Source organism: Sphaerodactylus townsendi, linkage group LG02, assembly GCF_021028975.2.
Source record: "Sphaerodactylus townsendi isolate TG3544 linkage group LG02, MPM_Stown_v2.3, whole genome shotgun sequence".
Taxonomy (NCBI): Eukaryota; Metazoa; Chordata; class Lepidosauria; order Squamata; family Sphaerodactylidae; genus Sphaerodactylus; species Sphaerodactylus townsendi.
In genome coordinates, this window is record NC_059426.1 from 51,155,473 (window position 1) to 51,177,240 (window position 21,768).

Here is a 21,768-nt window from a genome sequence, read left to right on the forward strand (position 1 = left end):
ATCTCTTTAAAAACCATCTCAAGTAGCTCTATATAACAGCCATAATCTTTTACATACAAGTTGGTCTAAAATATGTTGAAAAATTTTGAATCAGCAAGACCCATATGAAGATGAACTGTGTGGTAAACAGCTTATGGTCAATATACAAAGACTATATCACACAACAGCATTTTACACATCTTCTGTGATACCACAGCATGTGTAATTACTTCTTGCACTTTAATATCCAATGTATCACTCAATTTACCATTAAATTCATCTGTATTGTTCTTTTTAGCCAAACAATAGCATTTTTTGGAGGAGTACCGTATATACTCGTGTAAGAGTCGACCCGCATATAAGTCGAGGCACCTAATTTTACCACAAAAAACTGGGAAAACTTATTAACTCGCGTATAAGTTGAGGGTGGGAAATGCAGCAGCTACTGGTAAATTTCAAAAATAAAAATAGATACTAATAAAATTACATTAATTGAGGCATCAGTAGGTTAAATGTTTTTGGATATTTATTTCAAAGAAAAACAGTAAACTAGCTCTGTAAGTGGAAAAGGGAGTCAACAAAAACAATGTGGTCTCAGCAATACCTTTAAAAGTACAAAAACCTTAGCTCAACCAGCAACCAAGCTAAAACACAAGAGTTAAAATCCTTCAAAACTGGATTTTTGGTCAGGGGAGGAATGTTTATGTTAGCAGTACCAACATTTCAGAGTATCTTTAGGAGCCCCTCCTGATGATACCACTCAGGTTTGGTGAAGTTTGGTTCAGGGGGTCCAAAGTTATGGACCCTCAAAATGTAGCCCCATGTACTATTAGCTCCCATTGGAAACAATGGGGGAATGGGGGCAAACTCTTTGGGGGTCCATAACTTTGGACCCCTTGAACCAAACTTTATCAAACTTGGATGGTATCATTAGGAGTGTCACCTGATGATATCCTGAAATTTTGGTGCCGCTAGCCTAAAAACTGGGCCCCTGGTGGCCGACAAAGTAAAAACCCTAAAATATTTTTTTTAAATACATCTGATTCGTGTATAAGTCGAGGGGGGTTTTTCAGCACAAAAAAAAAGTGCTGAAAAGCTCAACTTATACACGAGCATATACAGTACATTAAATGATATCGAATGAAGGGAGGAGCTTTAACTCTTGAAAGATTTTACCTCAAAAAATCATTTAATCTCTAAGGAACTACTGGACTTAAATCTAACAATAAATTTCAGAGGACAACTCAATACTACCATAATCCTGCTCTTGATGGAGAAAAAATAATCTTACTACATATGCATTTTCATGCTTACTACATATGCATTAAGTTGCTTCCTTGAATTTTAGTGTGGGAGTCTGTGATCTACTCCATCTCTTTCCTCCATTGCTTTAACATATGTAAAAGAAAGAAATAAGCAGTGTAAATTCTAAATTGATACAACCCAAGCACTATCCAACTGTATTTGGGTCTGAAAAACAGAAAATGAGTTCTCAAAAATCCTCAATCTTTGTAATATAATGCTGAATGCATGATTTAGACCAGTTAGGCAAAACCTAGTTAACATGGACCACAGTGGAAACAGTAATCACTCCTTCCTCACTCCCCACAGCTCTGGGTATCTTCTCCTACCAGCCACTGGCTGGTACAGTTCCGTTTAAGTAAGTCTAGCAATAAGTACAGTTCAGTTTAAGTATGTCTAGCAAGCAAACACTTCCAATTCCATATATGACTTTCTCTTCATTTCCTAATACTAGATACATGACCTTTCAGTTCCTCCCCTCCTTTACTAAAAATTCCCCCAAGTAGAAAAAACTTGAGATCTCCCAACCCTTCCCACATGAGAGATTCAAAAAAACCCATTCTCTCACACAAACAGCTCTAGAAGTTCACTAGAGCCCTCATACGCTAATTAATTTTTACCCCTGTTGGGACCTGTGCCCAACCATTTCCCATTTTTGAATGGTTTAACACCATTGCATGGGAAGCAGAAAAGATGCAAGTGTGCAACTAATTCTTGTTTAAAGCTTCCCTTTGATAATTTGTGTAATTAGAGGGATCATTTTACCTTGTCTGTTCTGGCTGTTTTGGCCATTATCTGGCAATTTTAGCTCCCAATGTTTCAGCCATATCTATTGCTAGCATCGTCAAAGGCCTCTCATGGGAAGATGTGTATTTCTCTCTGTGGCACAGTATGAAGTTTCTGGTGTAGTTGGGTACTTGTTTTGTTCTTCTCTGAGGTGGAGATGGGGGGAGGCAGTGAGGTGCATTTGCAGAATTCATTTGCAGTTGCATTTGTATGTGTATGTCCTGGTAGTTTGAATGTGGGTAACTCATCTCAGAAATTAGTGCGAGTTGAGGTGGTGGGGGTGACAGAAGGAGTTTGAATCATGTTTGAAATGTCCCTTTTTTTTGGTTTTGGTGTTCTTTAGTACCAGCAACCAGGTTTTGTTGATTTCAGACTCGCATCCATTTTGTTGAAACTATCTAGTGTCTGTGAATTTCAGTGGCTTCCCAGTGAAGTCTAACACAGACTTGTACATAATGGGTTATAATATCTCATGAACAGACTGAACAGTCAAGCTTTACAATAAATTGAAGTACCAACACTGTTCCTTTCGATATTGTGACAATGCCATATAGTAGACCTAGTAATGTATTAGTCATGCCATCAAGAGCTTTTTCACCTGTACATTATTGAGTATCACCACGTGCCATCATTTGCCAACAGTGTTCTTCAAGGAACAGGGAAACAAGGAAGTTGATACAGATGAAAGAAGAAGCCATCCCTTTTGCTTGGCATTATTGATTTTATGCACTTTTAAATACAATGGCTATTCAGCAGGGAGAAAAGCCCAGGGTTTTTCATTTGTACCCTTTCTACCATAACTCTCAACTACCTAATTCTTTTAAAATAAATGAATCTAATGCAAATAGGGTCAGCATAGTGTAATTGTCAAGAGTGTCACTGTCTCAGCCCAGGCAATCAATTCGGGGATCTTGTAAGGACAAAAAGGGAAAACAATGCTGTCTGAGTTCCTTGGAGGAAATGCATAATAAAAATGAATGCTTATAATTGTTCTGATTGGTTATTTTTCACCTTTTGGATTTTCAGCACCATATGATGCCATTTATCTGCCTCTATGCAAGATAATTAACAGGCAAGCCATAAAAAGAATGCACACAGGGCAATCTACAGAAAATTACAGCTGCTTTACAGAATTAAGATTCATTCGCCAATTCCAATGATAATCCATGAACATGGAGGGCTCACTACAAAAAGGAATGTTGTACTGTGAAAGTTCATTCTTTTCAGCAGATGGAGTATATCACAGTGGGTTAGGCCTTAGACTTGACATAGCCAAGGAAACAAAGATCTAAACAGAAGACTTCCAACAAGACAAACCTCAATGGACAACAGATAAAAATGGTCTTGGAGAAAAGACAGAGAAGCAAAGGAAGTAGTTCTCCACAGACAAATTACACCTAACCGGAAAGGAGGAAGTTAATAGCACCAGTCCTGGTCCATCAATGGGTTTGCCAGAAAGAGCTTCACATAAGAGAATGAACTTTCAAGGAAAATTGATAAGGGTGAAGGACAGCTGTAATTAACCCACACAGACTATACCAGTGGTGGCGAACCACGGGACTATACACTACTAGGTTAGAAAAGTTTAAGTTGGTTTAGATTATTCAACTATTGTTGAAATTCCTCTAGAAGTTCCTCCAGTGGCCCAATAAAAGGAGAAACAAGTTATTTTTTAGTATATTCAAAGCTGGTGAATGTCTGACAAAATATTTCCATCAGCCTACCTGTCCTTTATGTGAGGACAGTCTCCATCTTCTTGAGTGATCAGAACTACCACCCCCAGAAACATCAATTTATCATATTTGAAAGAAAAAGGTTCGTCATTTTTAACCAAAAGTTTCTAAAACAGTGGTTCTCAACCTTCCTAATGCTGTGACCCTTTAATACAGTTCCTCGTGTTGTGGTGACCCCCAACCATAAAATTGGCATATATAAAATATTAAAAGACCGTTTTCCAATGATCTTAGGCGACCCCTGTGAAAGGGTCGTTCAACCCCCAAAGGGGTCCCGACCCCCAGGTTGAGAACCACTGTTCTAGAATTAGTTTCTCTTTTGTTAACATGACTTTGGCCTTTATCAGTTAAAGATGCCATCTCATTATAACAAGCAATCAGTTGCAATGTCTGCGAAAAAGTTGTCCTGAATCAGATAAAAATGGTTTTTATTTTCTGAGATGGGTCCTTCTACTTGGTCTAGGTTTCTGCAAGTGGGCAGATGTTTGGATAATGCAAATCCACCATTACCCTTTTCTTCAGCAGAAGAATGTCTTGTGGAATAGGATGATCACATTTCATTGGTAACAGTTAACCTCACCTTTCAGCATTCTGACTGCCTGCCATACATCTCAGACAAGTGCTGAAACAGTATGTCTCCAGAGTACTCTTGGGGATTTGCTGTTGTTGGTCAGAAGAGAATGTAATTCCTAACTGAAACATACAACTCTTTGGCCTTTTTTGCACAGCATCGGAAACGAACCTCCACGGGCATAAATTATGCCAGTGGAGGCTTGGGGACTGCTCACATGGTAGCGTGCGAGCAGCCCCAATTTTCTCCCCAGCCAGAGAGCCACCTCTCCTTCAGTCCCCCCCACTTACCTCTCCCTCCAACGTCACTCTGGAGGGGTGGAGGGACACGCCCATGCTGCCCTCCAACCTCCAGGGCCGCGTGTCCCTCCAGCCCTCCAGAGCGATGCTGGAGGAAGAGATGGGCATGTCCCTCCAGCGCAACACTGGAGGGAGAGGTGAGTGGAGGGGAAAAGCAGTGCCTTCCCACTGGTGCGGTTTGCACTGCGCTGGAGGGAAGACGCAGCTTTTCAAAAACCTCGCTCAATGAGCAAGGCTTGAAAGCAACGCCTTTGCGCCGCTCAGGGGCGGCCAGGAAGGCACTGCTGCAGAACCACAGAGATTGTTTTTTTCCCGTCCCTGGGGCTCTGTTTTTCGGCCATGCGGAAGCAGCCTTTGATGGAACCATCCTGACACCTATAACCCTTTATGTGGAGAGAGATCTAGCCATCCCCACTATATCTCCACTTAAATTCATAAGGCAAGATCTACACTTCAACATAGTTCAGAAATAGGCCCCCTTCAAATACACTCCATCACTGAATGTGCTTCCTGTTCTCTGACATTACTGTTCAGGAGTCACACACCTAGATGCTAGCAGATTCTGATGAGAGACTATTTACCTCTCACACTCTCCTTATCCTTAGTTTTATTTGTATGCATATCCGATCCCCACCTAACTCCACTCAGCCTGAAAAAGTAGGTCATACAACTCTGATCCTTTCCTCAATGAGATGAAATTCACACTAATTAATTCTACTGCTTCAATGTCAGGGAACATTCCCCAATATTACCGGAATGTGTGTTGTAAATCTTGGCTTAGATGCCAAGCTTTCAATATTAGTCACATACATAAATATTCCAAACTATGAGGTGACATTAAAAACCAAGGAATATTATACAACTTGCCCACAATCTTACAATATTTTTTTTCTTCCACCCATTATTTTGGACAATTCATGCCAGAGAAAGAGCACAAGTACACAAAACATCCTTCCAAAGTGCATCTATTTTATTGCTAATGAGAGATCCAGTGCTCCACAGCAATATAGACTGCTTATTCGCACACACACTCACATCCATGTAAGCATCTTTGCCAGCTTGAATCCTCCCAGCTTGAATCCTCCCAAAGAACTAACTCAACTCCCGTGTTCCTTTCAACCAAACATTCTTAAGAAGCAAAGTTTGAGGTCCCATACTTGATTTTTTTTTTACCTGCACATCCTGTGAAATTTCAGCTGTGGGAGGTGGAGGAGATTCTTCACACACAGCCAGGCTCCGAACTAGCTTTAACTTTGTACTTGACTGAAGAAAAGTATTTACAATTAAAACTCTACGGTTCACAGACGTTTCCCCTCAAATTAAACTTACTGCCAAATGCATAATGGAAACTGATCACATTCAAAATGGTCAGCGACTTTCAATACACAATCTTTTTTTTTTTGGAAGGGCAAATGAACAAGCAATTAAAACTCTGAAGTTATCAAGGTATCAGCAGAAAGCAACTTCAGTTAATAAAAAAAGTAAGCAAAGGAACAGCAATATTTCCTGCCTCTAGCAACAAGAAGCCACTATAAATATAAAGGCAAAGCACAAAAAACAAACAATTAAGCAGAACCAAAAACCAAAAGATACTTTATTGCCAAAAACAGAACAAAACTAAAGTCAATACATAGTTTCACAAAATAGCAAGGCTTCATCAAGCATGAAGACTTCCTTAGCATGCCGGCACACAAGTCTACTGTACCTTTGACCTTTTTCCTGTCTGTCCAAAAGACTGCGCTGGCCGCTGAATGGTGGGCACAACAAAAGAGAGTTTGTATTAAACTTTACATACTGCTGTATGAGGCAATATTCAATTCACTGGAGTGCACAGCACAGAAAAAGCAATTTTATAGTGACGATTCGTTACAGGATGATCATTCCATGTAACCAGATGTGAAAACACAGCTCAAGTTGCTGTCAGATTTTTAGGAGAAGCAATATTTCAAATTTCCATTCTTAAAACAATATTCTGCTTGCAAACAGACAAAAGCTACCAACTTCAAAAATTACTCATAGCTCAAGAAAGAAGGAGCTGAAAAGTTTGGATTTATACCCCGCCTTTCTCTCCTGTCAGGAGTCTCAAGGCAGCTTACAAACTCCTTTCCCCTCCCTCTGCCCACAACAAACACCTTGTGAGGTAGGTGGAGCTGAGAGAGCTCTGAAGAACTGTGACTTGCCCAAGGTCAACCAGCAGGAATGTAGAAGTGGGGAAACAAACCCAGTTCACTAGATAAGACTCCACCGCTCATGTGGAGGAGAGGGGAGTCAAACCCAGTTCTCCAGATCAGAGTCCACCTGCTCTTAACCACTACACCACGCTGGCTCTCAGTTAACGCATTCAGACCAGAGTTTCCAGATCTACTCATCTAGCCTTCAGACAAGATGGGTGTATATCGCCAGAGAGTAAAATGGCTTCTAAACATTTCTCCTTCTGTATGATTGTTCCAGCTTTCCCAAATAGCACTGCTGCTATTTTACCATTATCTGTTCCTCGTGATGTACGTACTAGATAATACCCATCATTATCGTCACCTCTTCCAGTACCATTCAATGAGATCTCTATCTGCAGAGATGTTATTCTCAATATAATTCAAAGAAGGGGGAGATGATGTAGCAAACTACCATCTCACGTTACAACTGTTTAAAGGAAATAATTCTCTGCAGTATCTCTACAGTGATCATAAGCTATGTGAAAACCTTGGATTCTATTACAAAGGCACATGACCCCGATCATGTTTCTCTGAATCTATAATAAGAGGTGCACAAACATATATATGGCCTACTAAAAGGGCCTCATGTTCACTTGTAAATTAAAGCCCATGATGATTCAACAGAAAATTGGTCATTCAAAAAGTTATGCATTCCTACTAAGCACATGTTCAAATCTCCCCACAGCCATGAAAGCTCGTCAACTAGATAAACCACTAAGCTTCAAGTCTAGCCGACCTCAGGTGGAATTAAAGATCAGATGGAAATTAAAAATCAGATGGAAACCATGAAGCAGTTTTCCATGGTTTAACACAACTTTGTAGTATTGAATAATATTTAAAATGTGATTGCTGCCAAGTGCTAATACAAGCACAATATATAGTTATAGCTTAGCAGAACCCAGTGATTTTTATTTATATTCTAATAAAGGAGCATGTCAAGAGACTGTCAAAATGCTAGATATGTTTGCACCACAAACATACTCTCCTTGCAATCCCCTATTTCTTTTACCTAAAGAAACATCAAAATTTTAATGTGCACTACTGTGCCTGTGACAGATCAACTGGATTTGTATTTTCCTAGCATGAATGTGGATTCTTTGACAACTGCATTCTGTTACTTCATTTCACTAGATTTTATTATCGAAGAATAATACTGGTTCTGCCAGATCTAATAGACTAAAAATTCATTACAACAGCTGAGACAAATAATGAATCTCAAGGATGGAAATAAGGAGAAGAATGTCTTGGCCACCTGCAGCATATGAATGATAGTTTTTTCCTTCCAGTTTTAACTATTATAAGACCGGGTCAAGTCCCAAGGCATGGGCCCTTGGCAAGAGCTAAAGAGCTATTAGCCTGTGGTTCAAAACTGCTGCCTTTGGATAAGCCAACTACTGAATCCCAGGTCCACCCAAGTTAGTTTATTGTCTATTGGTTTCTTTATTTTGTATTTACGTATTTGCTGTTATGAGATGCTTCTGTCTCAGACAGAAGGAAGGGCATAATGTGTGTGTGTGTGGGGGGGGGGGGGAACAGAATCCTTAGGAAAGGTTCTCCCAAACTCTGAGCCAGGTGCATTATGGGCACACAAGGGAGAAAAAGGGACTGGAAGGGGGTGGGACAACCCACCATATAAACCAAGGTTCCTGGGAGACTGAGGAGGAAGTGGACTGGGAGAGTCCATGTTGGAGGGAACCTAACAGCTAGGGCAGGGAGACTGCATGGCTTGGTCAGTCTTTCCAATGCCCATTCTGAGGCCACTGCGCTCCACAGACTTTGAGAGGCAGCAAGGTGGAGGGCCCACAAGAGGGTGCTAAGGGGGATGGACCTCACAATCTCTGGGGAGAAACGCAGGATGCAATATTTAATACATACATACACTGGATGACCCATTTCAGGGGCATTTTCTTCCCCACCCCCTCATTTGACATCTCAGATGTATACAGCCCAATTCTTTACTCCCCACCTTCTGATTCATTAAAGATGAATCAATCTTATTTCCATGGAACCCTTGAAATAAAGGCTAGCAAGAAAAAGGTTCTTTCATCAACTGTCACCTGCAAACTCTGGCTCACTTCACAAGCAAGATGGAAAAAAATTTAGCTCATAAATGGATTTCTAAGTTTTGTATTTCACTTTCCCTGTTCCACTTGTTTATTCAGACATGCTTAGAATATACTTTTAAAAACTGGATCTCAATCCTGAGAGCCTTTCTGGCCAAGCTTCCTGCACAAACCAGCACCTCTGCTCACACTATTTAAACACTCATCCAAAGCAGAGAACCAACATTCTGTCTTCAACATGTACACTCTGGGATTCAAGAGCTTTCTTGGGGCAATCAAGGCCAAAAGAGTTTGTTCTCTAGCTGGATGAAGTGCTTCCAAAGAATACAGGGTCCAAAGCTACTGGGGGTTATGAATAAAAACACCTTTGAATTCAAACACTCCACATTGGATTCTTCACTAATTTACACTCCCCACCCTTTGGTAAGGAGGCCAAGCGCATTCTTGCTTATCATAGCGATAGTCAGAAAATCCAGTTCAATGGCAGGAGAAACAGACTGAATGCTGACAGAATAGCAGACAGTCCATGAACTGATTTGGCAATTCTTTTCCTTTGGCATGCCTAAACAATTCCACAATCCTGCTAATCATCAGAGAAAAATATAGAAGGCTCTCATGTTTGAAGCAGATTTTGGACAGCCAGTTGGCCCACTATAAAACATGATCTATTTGAAAGTTTAAGAATAATTATGAAGCAAAGAAAACTATGCCAGATAGCCAAGTTAAGTTTTTGAAAACCTCCAGTATAGTTATATTCTTGTCAGCAGAGAGTCCAATTCTAACCCAATAGTCTCCATAATTCACTTTGAGTATCAATGGACGGAGACAGGCATACAGCCCTAGAAGGGACACAGAAAACAGTTTCCTCCAACTTAGAAAAAAGTTTCACACATTTAACAAAGAATAAATCCATTAAAAATGCATCCTAAAGTAACAGCTCAGATCACAGAGAAACTACGGCATAACGTAGTAGTCAATGTCAACTGGTCAATCATGAGCACAGGGTTCAAATACTACCCTCGTCTTGCAAATCCCGAGGGAAAAAACAAAGATTCAGTAGCAATCAAGCTAAACTAATGATGTGAGAACGTTTGGCTGGTTTTCTTTAAGATGAAGATTAAAAAATGATATTAAACATTTGAACATCAGGATGGCCCAGGCCCATTCCTTGAAATGGCTCTCACGTTGTAGAACAGCTTGCCTGAAGAGATGAAAGCTCCCACGCTTCCATCATTTTGCAGGATGGGCAGAACAGAAACGTTCACTATGGGGGGCATTTTTATAACAGGATGAGAACCACAGTATAGAATAGGTCAGGAAGTTGCATTCACAAAGGAACAGCACTACAGTCTAATGCAGTCTATCTTTATAACCCAGTTTCTGTATTATGAAACATCATGTCTTAGATGGGCTTTGTTTGTGTTGTTTTCCAGTTTGGCAACACTAGTCCTAATGCACTATTTATTGAATGTCTTAAGGTGTGTGACCAAATGGTTTCCACTTTGTAATCCATGTTGAGTCTCATTGAGAAAGGTGGGATATAAATGAAGTACGTAAACTTTTTTTATTTCCTATTGTTCTCATAATTTAATTCTCTTACCACATATTTATTTTTATTTATTTATTTATTTTTTAAACTTTTATACCGCCCCATCCTCTAGGGGCTCTGGGCGGTGTTTGTATGCCTTCCTGTACACTGATCATGTGTCTGTGATCTTGATTGCCTGTGTACTTTGAATTCTGATATGTACCTCAGACCTAGCCTCACTCTCTCTTTGAGCTTACTGACTAGAAGTGCGGCTCCCATTTGACCTTTCCTGAGTACCCTTCCTCAGACCTCCAAACCCTAAACTGAGGGCCATGACTAAGCACCAACAGAACTGAGCTATTTCCAGTGACTCCCAACAGATAAAAAGATTGGTATTTTCCCTTTTCTCTTTTTTCATAATCCTCTGCTTACTCTTATCACCCCTTCTTTCTTATATTCAAAAGTGTACACTGCTCCATGGGGAAAATCAGGTACTAGTATTGACAAGAATTGTAGCAATTTGTGAGGAAATTGCCCTGTATGAAAACTGGTAGTGCTGATACTCCTGAATCAATGTCCAATTATTCCAACTCATTATTCCAACTCATTCCAATTCAGTACAATCTTTGTTTTGTTTCACTAGGCCTGTCACTTTTCATTCTGGTCTCAAATCTCTGGATACACAATATTTATTACTTCCCACTTGAGCTTGGACCTGATTCCTGGTCACACTGTCAGGACAGCTTACGGCTGCCATCCTGAAGACATTTAGTAACACCTGACTCCTGAAGGGAGATCTTCTAGGACCACCAGCAGCTAGAGTAGAAGATACGGATCCTCAAAAAAAGATTCCCTAAAGAACAGCATGAATGATTTCTCTCAAAACAGAGCATCTTCAAAAACCAAGGATTTCATGCATCTTTCTTTTGACAATGGCATCTTTCGACAATGCACACTATGTATGACCTTTGCATATACAGCTCATATACTGAAAAATCCTTGGAATCAGCTGGTACAAAAATCTTATCCCATTTAACCCCATGTGCTTCCAAAAATTCAGGAAATCCAGGAGTTGTTGCTTTTAAGCTGGCTGGGCCCCAATCCAGGAACCACCCCCTCTCAGGGGGTGGGGGTGGCCCGGACAGCGGTCCACTCCGGGGCCCCATATCCTCATATTTCCCTATTTCCATTTCTTTTTCCACCTGCCCACTCTCCATATTCAACTATAGTAATTCTTTATTTACTTAATTTGCACCCTGCTTTGCTCCACAGAACACTTAGTCATACAGGATACATTTAACGCTATTACAGCAGCTGACTAATAAGGTTCACTGTATTACTGAAATTCTACTTGGTGTGAATTTCCAAAGATAGTTGCTAACCATACACTTCCTTTTGAACAATGCCCCCTCAGAAAAATCCTACTTCAAACATCTATAAAACCTCAGACCATTTAAACAACAGTGTACATCATCTTTGCTGCTGTTAATACCAGGCTTATTGAGAGAAATTAATGTTAAAGTAGGATGCCTCCTTCCTTACAATGCTATCCTGATGTGTAAGCCCCAGTGTTACTTAAATGTCTTCAGTTGAATCAAGACTATATACTCTGAAGTAAGCATGCTATTGTTGTATAACAGTGATTTTGCAAACTCATTGAGCTCTAGAGTTCCTCACAACTGCATGAACAACAAACAGCAGGGATTTCTAGGTATGAATTGTTACTGAGTTATTCAAGGTGATGTAGCTTATGCTCACTGAATATTTTGTGCAGGCTTCATGGTGGCTTTTTTGCCTTTTCCTACCTAGCACTGTAACAGCTTTTTGGAATGTAGATGTAACATTGATGTGACAGCTGTTCAAAAAGGACTGCCATCCGAAATAAGGAGCAGCAGATAATGTGTCTTGCCAAATGCAGCACATACACAAGGAAGTTTAAAGATCATATTGCAGTATAAGACATAAAAGCTTGTCTATTACCATGAAAGCGTTATGCAGAAAACATTTAATGACACTGAAGTATAGGAATAAGTTGTTGAATCCTTTAAGCAAAAGACATTTTACTGTCAGCAAAGTATCCCGGAATATTTTCAAGCTGGTGACAAACTAATTTCAAATTCTGCAATCTAATACTCCAGTCATTTGAAAAATGCACAGTGATTCACTGTGATGCTGGGTCACCATGCAATACGAGTCAAAGAATGACATCTGATGCTGAAATAGAACGTTTGGAGATTGGTGCTTCCTAATTTTGGCAGTTTATTTTCCGGTGAAATGTTAACAATAAACAAAGATTTACATAAAATCCTTCAATTTTTTAAGGACTAACATCTTGTGATACTCTCTTAGCATTTCACTGCTGGAGGCAAGATACAGTGGTTGAATGATCATTAGTCTAGCTAAATGGAGTTGCTCTAAATAAATATGAATCATTCCTTCATTTCCTGACATTGATGAAACAGTTACAACAAAAACAACTATCTATTCAAGAGAACCTCACGTGCAGTATACTTACCTCCATGCCTGATGCAGCTGACAAGAGAATCAATAGCAAGATTTGTACTTAAAATGGGTAGCAAAGGGGAGAAGGACTTGCATTTCCAATTTGCACGGTATATACTGTTTACTACCAGATAGGTAAACCTTTCAGTTTGTCTGAAAACCGGGTGCAGGTTGCTGCAGGGGCAGAGCAAGGGGAAACAACGCCCGAGGCATGCGCATGCTCTGCGCCCCTGCTGCTGCGCCACCCGCCCCAGCCTAGAACACCCTACCACGCCCCCTCCACGGCCCAGCCACACACCCGTCACGGCTCCATCTGGAGCGTCACGCCCCCTCCCCACCCCATTGGCGTTATGCCATTGGGTTGCTATTTTCAGCTTACCTTCAGCTAAAATGAGACTTGCTTATAAAGCACTTTTTAAAAACTAGAATATGTAGTATGCTCACAAATGAGACTGGGGAATCATAGATAACCTGGATCAAAGCCATAGCAAGGGAGAACTGCGCCTGGAGCACATGTGTGCCCTGCACCCCTGCCACGCCCCCGCACCGCCCCCGCATGCTCCCAGTGCAAGATGCACCCTGGGCACTACACCACTGACCTGAACACTTTTAATTTTGAGGCTGTGTAGCAAATGAGAGACAGGATTAGAATTCTGCTAGTGTACTGCCAACCCCACCCCCAACAGAGGTGGTTTGGGGAATGGTGCTGAGGTCTCCTAAGTTGGTTGTCTTGAGGGATCTTAACATTCACTCCAAGGCTGTCTTGTCAGGTGCAGCTCAGATTCCATGGTCTCCATGACACCAACGGGCTTATCTTAGGGTAATAACTACACATTGGGCATGTCACATTCTTGATCTGGCATTTTGTTCTGGGTGGGAGGAAGAATCATGGGTGGCTCCTTTGTCAAGGACAGATCATTACTTGCTCAGGTTTAGACTTACAGGGATACCAAGACTCTGCAGAGGTGGGGTACATATTAACATGACCCACACCTGGAGCCAAAAGGATCTGAATGACTTTCTGATGGTTCTAGGACAGTGGTCCCAACCTTTTTTTCACTCACATAGCCCTTGGTAACCAATTTTGCTAAAATTGAACCCCCATATTACAAAAAAACTATTATGTAATTTTTTTGGCATGACCCCGAACACTCTAGCACATACCCTAGGGGTGCACATACTCCAGGTTAGGAACCACTGCTCTAGGGAATTTTCCTGTTGATATGGCTAGTGCTTCTGCCAGTGTCCTGGCTGACTTCTGGAATGAGGAAATGACTCAAGCAGTTGATACAACTGTTTTTAGGTACATCCTTTCAGTGTTAGAACCCAGAGAGTTAACTTCAAGGCTGCAGCCAATGAAACAAGAGAGACAGCTAGAGCAATAGTGGAAAATGGCTTGAGACAAATCTGATAAGCCATGGGTGAAAGCTCATTTTAGATTGTACTCCATGGGGGTGATGGAAGCAAAGAAGCAGTACTTTTGTGCTACCACTGCCTCTTCTGTTGTCATCCTCCCCAGTGGGTTAAGACTTTTTTGTTTGGTTTGGTGTTCTCTCAGTAATTTCCCCTTCCTACCCAATGTTTTAATGGTTGTTTTAATTATTGTTTTTTGCTTCTGTATGTATTTTAGATCTGGGTTTAACTGTTTTAATAATGTGCTTTTTATGTTTTTACTTTAATGAGGACCTTGGCAGCCCTTAGAAGGGCAGAAATGCAGGGTAAAAACATTGTTAAGTAAAAAAATAAAACATTCAGATTACATAGTGACAAGTGCAGAACATAACAAACTAAAGTCTAATTCCCAAGTCTGCTTTTCTGCAGGGCAACTATTTTTGCATGGTGTCAGAAACATGAAGTAGTTTGTCAAACCAATTTGATTAACTACGAAGCAATCTTTACACTGTCACTACATGCTCGTGAGAGTAACAGATTAACTCTCTCCATGCTGCTAACATGTCTGCTCCCATGTGGTGTTTGTAAAGCAGAACCACTTTAAACTGTATTTGATTAATTCTTTTTAAAACAAAGAAAACTGCATCTCACATCACTGGTAAATCACAGAGGCGCCAATTTTTATCCTCTCCTTCTGTAAAAAGTAACCACAGAATTCAAACCAAACACAGAATTCAAAGTGCGCTAGAACAAACAGTGCCTAATAATCAGAAGCTGTGACAAGAAACAATTAACCAATCAAAGTCTGCAACAACAGCCTAAAAACAAAAGCAAAGAGATAATTTTAAAAATCTAAAATATTTATGCAGCACAATACTAAGTAGGACAAGCATCAGAACAGCAGCTCTCAAAGAATTAAAACTTTCAAAACATAAATGCTTCTTTCTTATGCTCATATGATTTCTGGTCCATCAATAGTATATTTTGAAATTCAAAACTTCTTTGTGGTTACAGTCAATAGACTACAGAAAAGCTGATAGACGACACAGGCCCAGACAGAGCGGACACCAGTTTCCCAGACACTGCAGCTACTTAGGCCAGGCTCCAAGGTGTGTAGTACGGTCTGGAATCATGCCAGACTGTAAAGAGGTTCCCCCCCACAAGTTTCACCAACCCCTTTTGCTATCTATATATCTAGCATGGCCCCAGACTGTGGATATCTAAATCCACAGATCAGGACCACGCTAATAATAAACAGATTTTCTCACAAGCTGGGGACACCACTGGGGTTTGCAGAAAAATCTGAAACTGATTTTTAAAATGGTGAGGTTAAATTACCCCCAAATTTTAAAAAAATGTTCTCTGCGCAAGCACCAGGAATGCACCCACCTCCTGCATGGTTGCTGGTGACTGAAGTGGAGCCTTGGGAGCCATTCAAGGCACAATGAGAAAGTGAGGGAGAAGATGGAATTCCCTCCCGCAATGATTTCAAGAGCCCACACTTGTATTCCCTAATCAATTTTTAATTCACATGCACATCTTTCTTATACCCATGTTTGTCTTAATTATGTCCTTTCAGATACTGCTCCTTGTATTGCTCCTATACAAACATTCCCAGAACTGGCAATATGAATTCCGCTAAGGGAACAGTTTGTGACATGACCACAATCAAGTTGCTTTCCTTCTAGCACTTCAATAAAGAACCTGATTATCTATTTTTGAATTGAAGACAGAAGTGATAGCTCCTTATTTCAAGGTGGAAAGTAATTAAAAGGTGAATCCCGATTTTGTTAAAGGCTCTGAGGACAAGTAGCATGCTGAAGCCGGTAGAGAGGGAGAGGGAGAAGGGTATTATAACAGTCAGTGCAGTATAATATTTTTTAAAAAGTTTGAGACTAGGACTGAAGAGAATCAGATTCTACAATCCCCACTGAGTCATGAAACTTGCTATGTGATCTTGGACCACTCACTCCTTTCATTCTTACTTTACAGGGTCCTCGCAGGAATAAATGGAAAAGGGGAAAACTAAGTACACCATCCCAAGTTCCTTGTAGAAAAAAGAGAACTAGTAGATATAATAGATGGATTCATTGTTCATCATTTTAGTACTAAGCTCAAAAATCAACAAATATATATTTCTAAGGTTAGCGAATTCAAGACATGTCTTGCTCCTAACTGCAAAATATTGCCTGCAAAACAAAACAGGAATTAAGACAATAAATGAAGTAAGAAAGCACACTTGATACTGCAGGATGTGATGAGAACTGATATGGACAAGGAACAAAATGTATCAGATGCAGCTCTGTGCAACAAATGTCTTCCGTCAGACAAAGTTGATGAGTCACAGTTAATTTTCTGAGGTTAACAAAGTATGCATGCCAAACAGAAATGAAGTATATGACTGACATTTCTTTTTCAAAAAGTCACTTTTGTCTGGAAATCTGGATAATTTCACAAGTTATCCAGCAAGAATTAAGTAACAGATGAAAGAGCATAATTTGTTTCCTGGTCATTTGTGAAATTTTCAGTTGTTGACAATGCTATGTTCTAGAGCAACAGAAAACTCAGAGCTACTAAAAATGTTCCCCTTCTTCTGTTACAAAAATAAAAGGACAACTTACCTTCTGATCTATTGAATACTACCAAAAACATCAGCAACAAGAAAAGAACACAGTAAGGGAAAGTGAGGAAAGAGAAATACTAGATGTATTAAGAATCAGTTCAAAAAGTAAAAATCCTTCAAGCCTCAAGAGTAGCCAATACTTTTTAAAAAAAATTCTACAATTCATGTGTACTAGAGTAAATATATAAAAATAAATCTCTTACCTGTACATCATTTTTGTTGTCAGTAAACCTTTCATCTGTCCCCACTTGAATTTGCTCATGACTTTCTGATTTAATGAAGTGCTCCAATGAAGTATTGTCTTTCACATCTGACTCTGAACCTTTCATTGTATCACCTTCCTCCTTTACAGTAACAGTATCAGTCATCCTCATTAGAAAAGGTTACTTTAAAAAATCTACAGGAAATAGGGAGCCTTTAGAGGAAGAGGAAAAAAGATATCACATATTTAAGCTGCTCTTTTAAGAAATGATTATATCCTGTTTAAATTATAATAAGTTAAAAATCGCTTTGGGAAGATTTTCCACCATGAATTTCACTTGCATCATGAATGAGCACAGATTATAGTACTTATACAGGAATCAAAACAAAGGTTGAAAACCTGACTTACACTAACCTTGCTTAAAAGTAAAAACTGGGCATTTTTCTTGATCAAAATTCTAACATGTCAATTGACAAACACCATGCTCATTAAACAACTGTAATATTTATTTGTGCCAAGAACACAGTATATAAAAATTAGACAAATAATTTAGAACAACTAAAAAGAAAGTAGCCCAGGTCTAGATAGGAGACTAGTCTATATAAGTCTTCAAAAGGATGTTATATGTGGCATTCAGACATCTCAGGAAATCTGACCTGTGCTACAAATCATATGTGTAGTAGAGTATGGCTAGCTTGCCTCCAGCAGGTAGGACATCATCCCTATAATGTTACCTTCTGGGGCTCCACAGGACAGTAATACTTTGGAAACTGTGTAGTATGAATTCAGGTAAGCCAAATTCTGCCTTCTATTCTTGGAACTCACCTTGCACCATGGCAGCTCTAGCTATCAATGGGCTCCACAGGGCTCCACTTGTGAAAACATGCCCTACACTCATGCATGATGCTGCTGCCACCTGCATTAGATTTGAAGCAAGATGCAAAAACATGGCCTGATTGGCTGTGGCAACACAAGAGGAGGGTCCTGACTGCATCAAAATGCCTCACATTCCACTAGGATGAAGCACACCAACATTCCCCACCTTTAAAATGAGTGTGGATAGGAGACTCCTAGTGAGATGTGCTGCATTTCAAGAGCAGGTTCAAGTCTGAACAGGTCCTGTCAGGCATTTCTGCAACCCACTAAGTGAGAGAAGTGATAAATAAGAACAGCAGTGGTTAATTAAAAAAATTAAGAAACCTTCAGATCCTTTTGGCTCCAAAAAGCTGGTTTAAGAAAGCCACCCCAGTGATAGTTGAGAGCTGTTCAGATGATCCTCAAATGGTAGTTAATTTAAACTATCAGTGGTTTCCCATTATATCTGAATTGTTGAATAGTCCTGATCTCTTAACTATAGCTGAAGTATCAAGAGTCAGCTGCAAGCACATCAATTCACTCCCTTCCTTTCTCCAAAGCAAGTTCTTAAAAAAACCCCTGTGCCCTCAGCGCATAAGCCTTAAGCTATAGTAAACACTGACCCCATTCACTCTTAAACCAAGGCTTGTTAAGCCATCATTCTGTTACAAGTATTTGCTCTGACAAAATGCAGCTACACTTAATGGAATGAGAGGAAGGACAGATGGGATTCCATTATCTCAGTTGAAAAGGTGATGTAAGCCCTTGTTTTAAACTCGACTATCACTGTGGATTACTGAAGTTAAACTGGCCCTACATAAACTCTGAAAGGGGAAACATAAAAATTGGCTGAAGGCACAGCTACTGTTAAAACAAGGAAAAGTAATTCTTACTCAATTCCTAGGCAAAACTTATGCTGGTTAGAGCAGGCCTGAGCTGTACGCCGTAAGGTTTTGAGTCTTTTCCCTCCCAGTGTAATAATTTCTTGATGCTCATGATGTAGTGCTACAAATGTGAATCCTGGGGCTCAGAGTTGAAGTGTCAGTTCTGCACATCTAAGTGAAAGATTTCAGCTCTTCTTCAAGCAGCATGTAAAAAACAGATAAATGCTCCAGATTACTTGCCTGATGTATCCTGTAGATCCACAACTGCGGTCTTCCACAAAAATAAAATAAAATAATCCAAGGTTCTTTTTCACAGTTGTCAACCAAGATGTTAGTTGTGATGAACCATCTGGAATCTGGCAGGAGTCCCATGTCCTTATCACCACTGGAGACTCCTGGACTGTGTTATACTGTCTGGCATCAACAATATCATCCCTTTTAGACACCTAAAAAAAGTATTTAAAAGTATTTAGAAAAATCTAAGATGTTAAACAATACTAAGCCCATCATTCCCACTCTTTCCCAGTTCTATATTTGTCAACACAAGTTTTCACGAGCAATTTAAAAGGACAGTTTAGCAAGTGGAATTTGATTAATACATATCTATTAAAACCAGTTGTATGTAACAAAACTGGACTGCGTGAATTTGAAGGATATTCAGCTATAAGTTGTTAGGATGCAGGAAACAATGAATACAGAGAATAATCCTTCAATATTTCATTCTTGAAAATATTCCCTTCTGTAAGGATATGCACAGTTTACTAAAATCTAAAGCAACTGACTTTCAGCAAGGATTTACAAATTGGTAATATCTTTCTTCATCTCCCCCTCATTCAAAAATGTCCTCAAGAGGAAGACTACAAATATAACCTCTCTAGACAATAAAAATGACAGAACCAGGGCTCAGAGCAATAACAGTACAAAGTGTTTTAAATTAACATTTAGATAGATATTTTTTCCCAAAGACACAATATGTTAGCTGAGTGACTCCCAAAACCTGAGTTGTAGTTGACTTTAAGGCAGACATGCATTACAGTAGTCTAACTTGAGGTTACTGTGGCATGGATCCACACAGCCAGACTAGACAAGTCAAGGTTGGGAGACATCTTCTGGCCCAAATGAACATAGAAGCAAGCATATTTTGAAGCTGTTTTAACTTGATTTTCCAGCAATACTGCTTGGTTAAGTACCCAGGCTCTTAACTGAGTCAACAAGCGTCAGCTGATCACCATCAAAAGAAGTGAGCACAAAGGTCCTTTAAGATCTCAGCCTTATCCACCAATATTACGTCTATTGGTGAGACTTCAGTTTCAACTTGTTCATTCTTAGCCACTTCACTACAGCAGTCAGACATTGGTGCAAAACCTTTCCTGCATCAGCAGAGGATTTAGATCACAGGTGTCAAACTCGCGGCCCTCCAGATGTTACGGACTACAGTTCCCATCATCCCCTGCCAGCATGGGGATGATGGCAGGGGATGATGGGAACTGAAGTCCGTAACATCTGAAGGGCCACGAGTTTGACACCTGTGATATAGTGCATAATGACCAAAACATTGAATTATTTCTTCTAAAGGTTTTATAAAGAAATTAAATAGTATGGGGGATAAGACTAAACCTTATGGAGTCCCATGGAGCAAGTCCCACACTGATGACATCTCCAACACACAGGAACCCTCTAAACCTGGTGCATAAGTAACAATGTAAACCAATCCACAGTGTATCCCTTGAGATCATTCCTTTGCCTCCAAAAACCTTAGCAGGCATGGTCCACTGTTACTGGAGCTTTAACTGTTGTACAGAACTAAAAATATTCATATTTGATCATCAGCCTATGAAATATTTAATAAGGCTGCAAATACCAACATTACATCAGTTAGCTTGCTAAAAAAATTCTATTTACTCAGGTGTATGAGATACTGTAAAAGGAGGAAGGGAGGAGGGAGAGAGACTAAGAAAAAGGCAACTTTCAATGAGGGAAATTAAAGAAAGCTACATCCCACCCAATCCACAATTTTCCATCACTGGTACTAAAAACAGTCAAAATGGCAAACAGGAAAAAATCTAGCTGTCCAAGACTGCATCAAGAATAATCTTACATGAATATATGAAACAGCTATACACAGAGGCAAACCACTGCTCTATCTACATCAATATTCAGACTGACAGCACCTCTCTATGTAGAAGGCTTCTGTAAATACAATTTGATCCTTTTGCCTGGAAATGACAGGGGTTGAACCTGGGACTTCCTGCATGAAAAGCAAATGCTCTACCATTACGCCAGTCTCTCCCTACCATCTTCTCCTTAGTTACACAGTTCTTCATAGATCAAGAAACACTGGTCATTCATGGTTGGGAAATTCTGTTATATGTAACACATGCTAACATGAGAAATTATTGACCTGAAATAGAGACTGACAATGTAAAAGAAAATGCAAGCCTCTGCTAATACTTACAGAAAGGTTTTGAAAAATTAGTCATTGTTGAAAAGTGTTCTTGATATACAAGTTCAGAGTTATAAGTGGGGACCTTCACACAAGGTAGTATTTACAATAGGATTCTCTCCCATAGGCCTGTTACAGCTGCTGATCATATTATCCTAGATAAAAATATACATACTTGTTTTATTTTGCCACAGATGCATAGACTTCTAAGTCACACAGGTCAATTTTATATTTCTCTGCTGCTTAAAGATACCAACCAGTGGTGGGATTCAGCAGGTTTGTACCACTTCAGCAGGTTGTTAAAATGGTGCTTGTAAACAACCAGTTGTTAAATTATTTGAATCCCACCACTGATACCAACCCTAATATAACATACAGTGTTGCCAGGTTTTG

The 21,768-nt window shown here is 39.8% G+C and overlaps 1 protein-coding gene across 12 annotated transcripts in view; it reads right to left on the reverse strand.

Annotated features, from left to right (window-relative positions):
* The window catches only part of R3HDM1 (R3H domain containing 1), a 111,870-nt gene that overhangs the window by 54,330 nt on the left and 35,772 nt on the right, over positions 1 to 21,768 (reverse strand). For 7 of the 12 annotated variants that reach the window (XM_048483249.1, XM_048483248.1, XM_048483246.1 and 4 more), the window contains exons 2-5: positions 19,173 to 19,378; positions 17,195 to 17,406; positions 6,376 to 6,417; positions 5,844 to 5,933 (exon numbers count right to left, since the gene is read on the reverse strand). In XM_048483249.1, coding sequence (XP_048339206.1) covers positions 5,844 to 5,933; positions 6,376 to 6,417; positions 17,195 to 17,365 — 303 coding nt within the window. In that variant the 5' untranslated portion in view covers positions 17,366 to 17,406; positions 19,173 to 19,378. Of the gene's footprint in view, positions 1 to 5,843; positions 5,934 to 6,375; positions 6,418 to 17,194; positions 17,407 to 18,235; positions 18,330 to 18,941; positions 19,051 to 19,172; positions 19,379 to 21,387; positions 21,504 to 21,768 lie in introns of those variants that run through there. The other 5 variants (XM_048483250.1, XM_048483247.1, XM_048483241.1 and 2 more) reach the window with 4 other exon arrangements.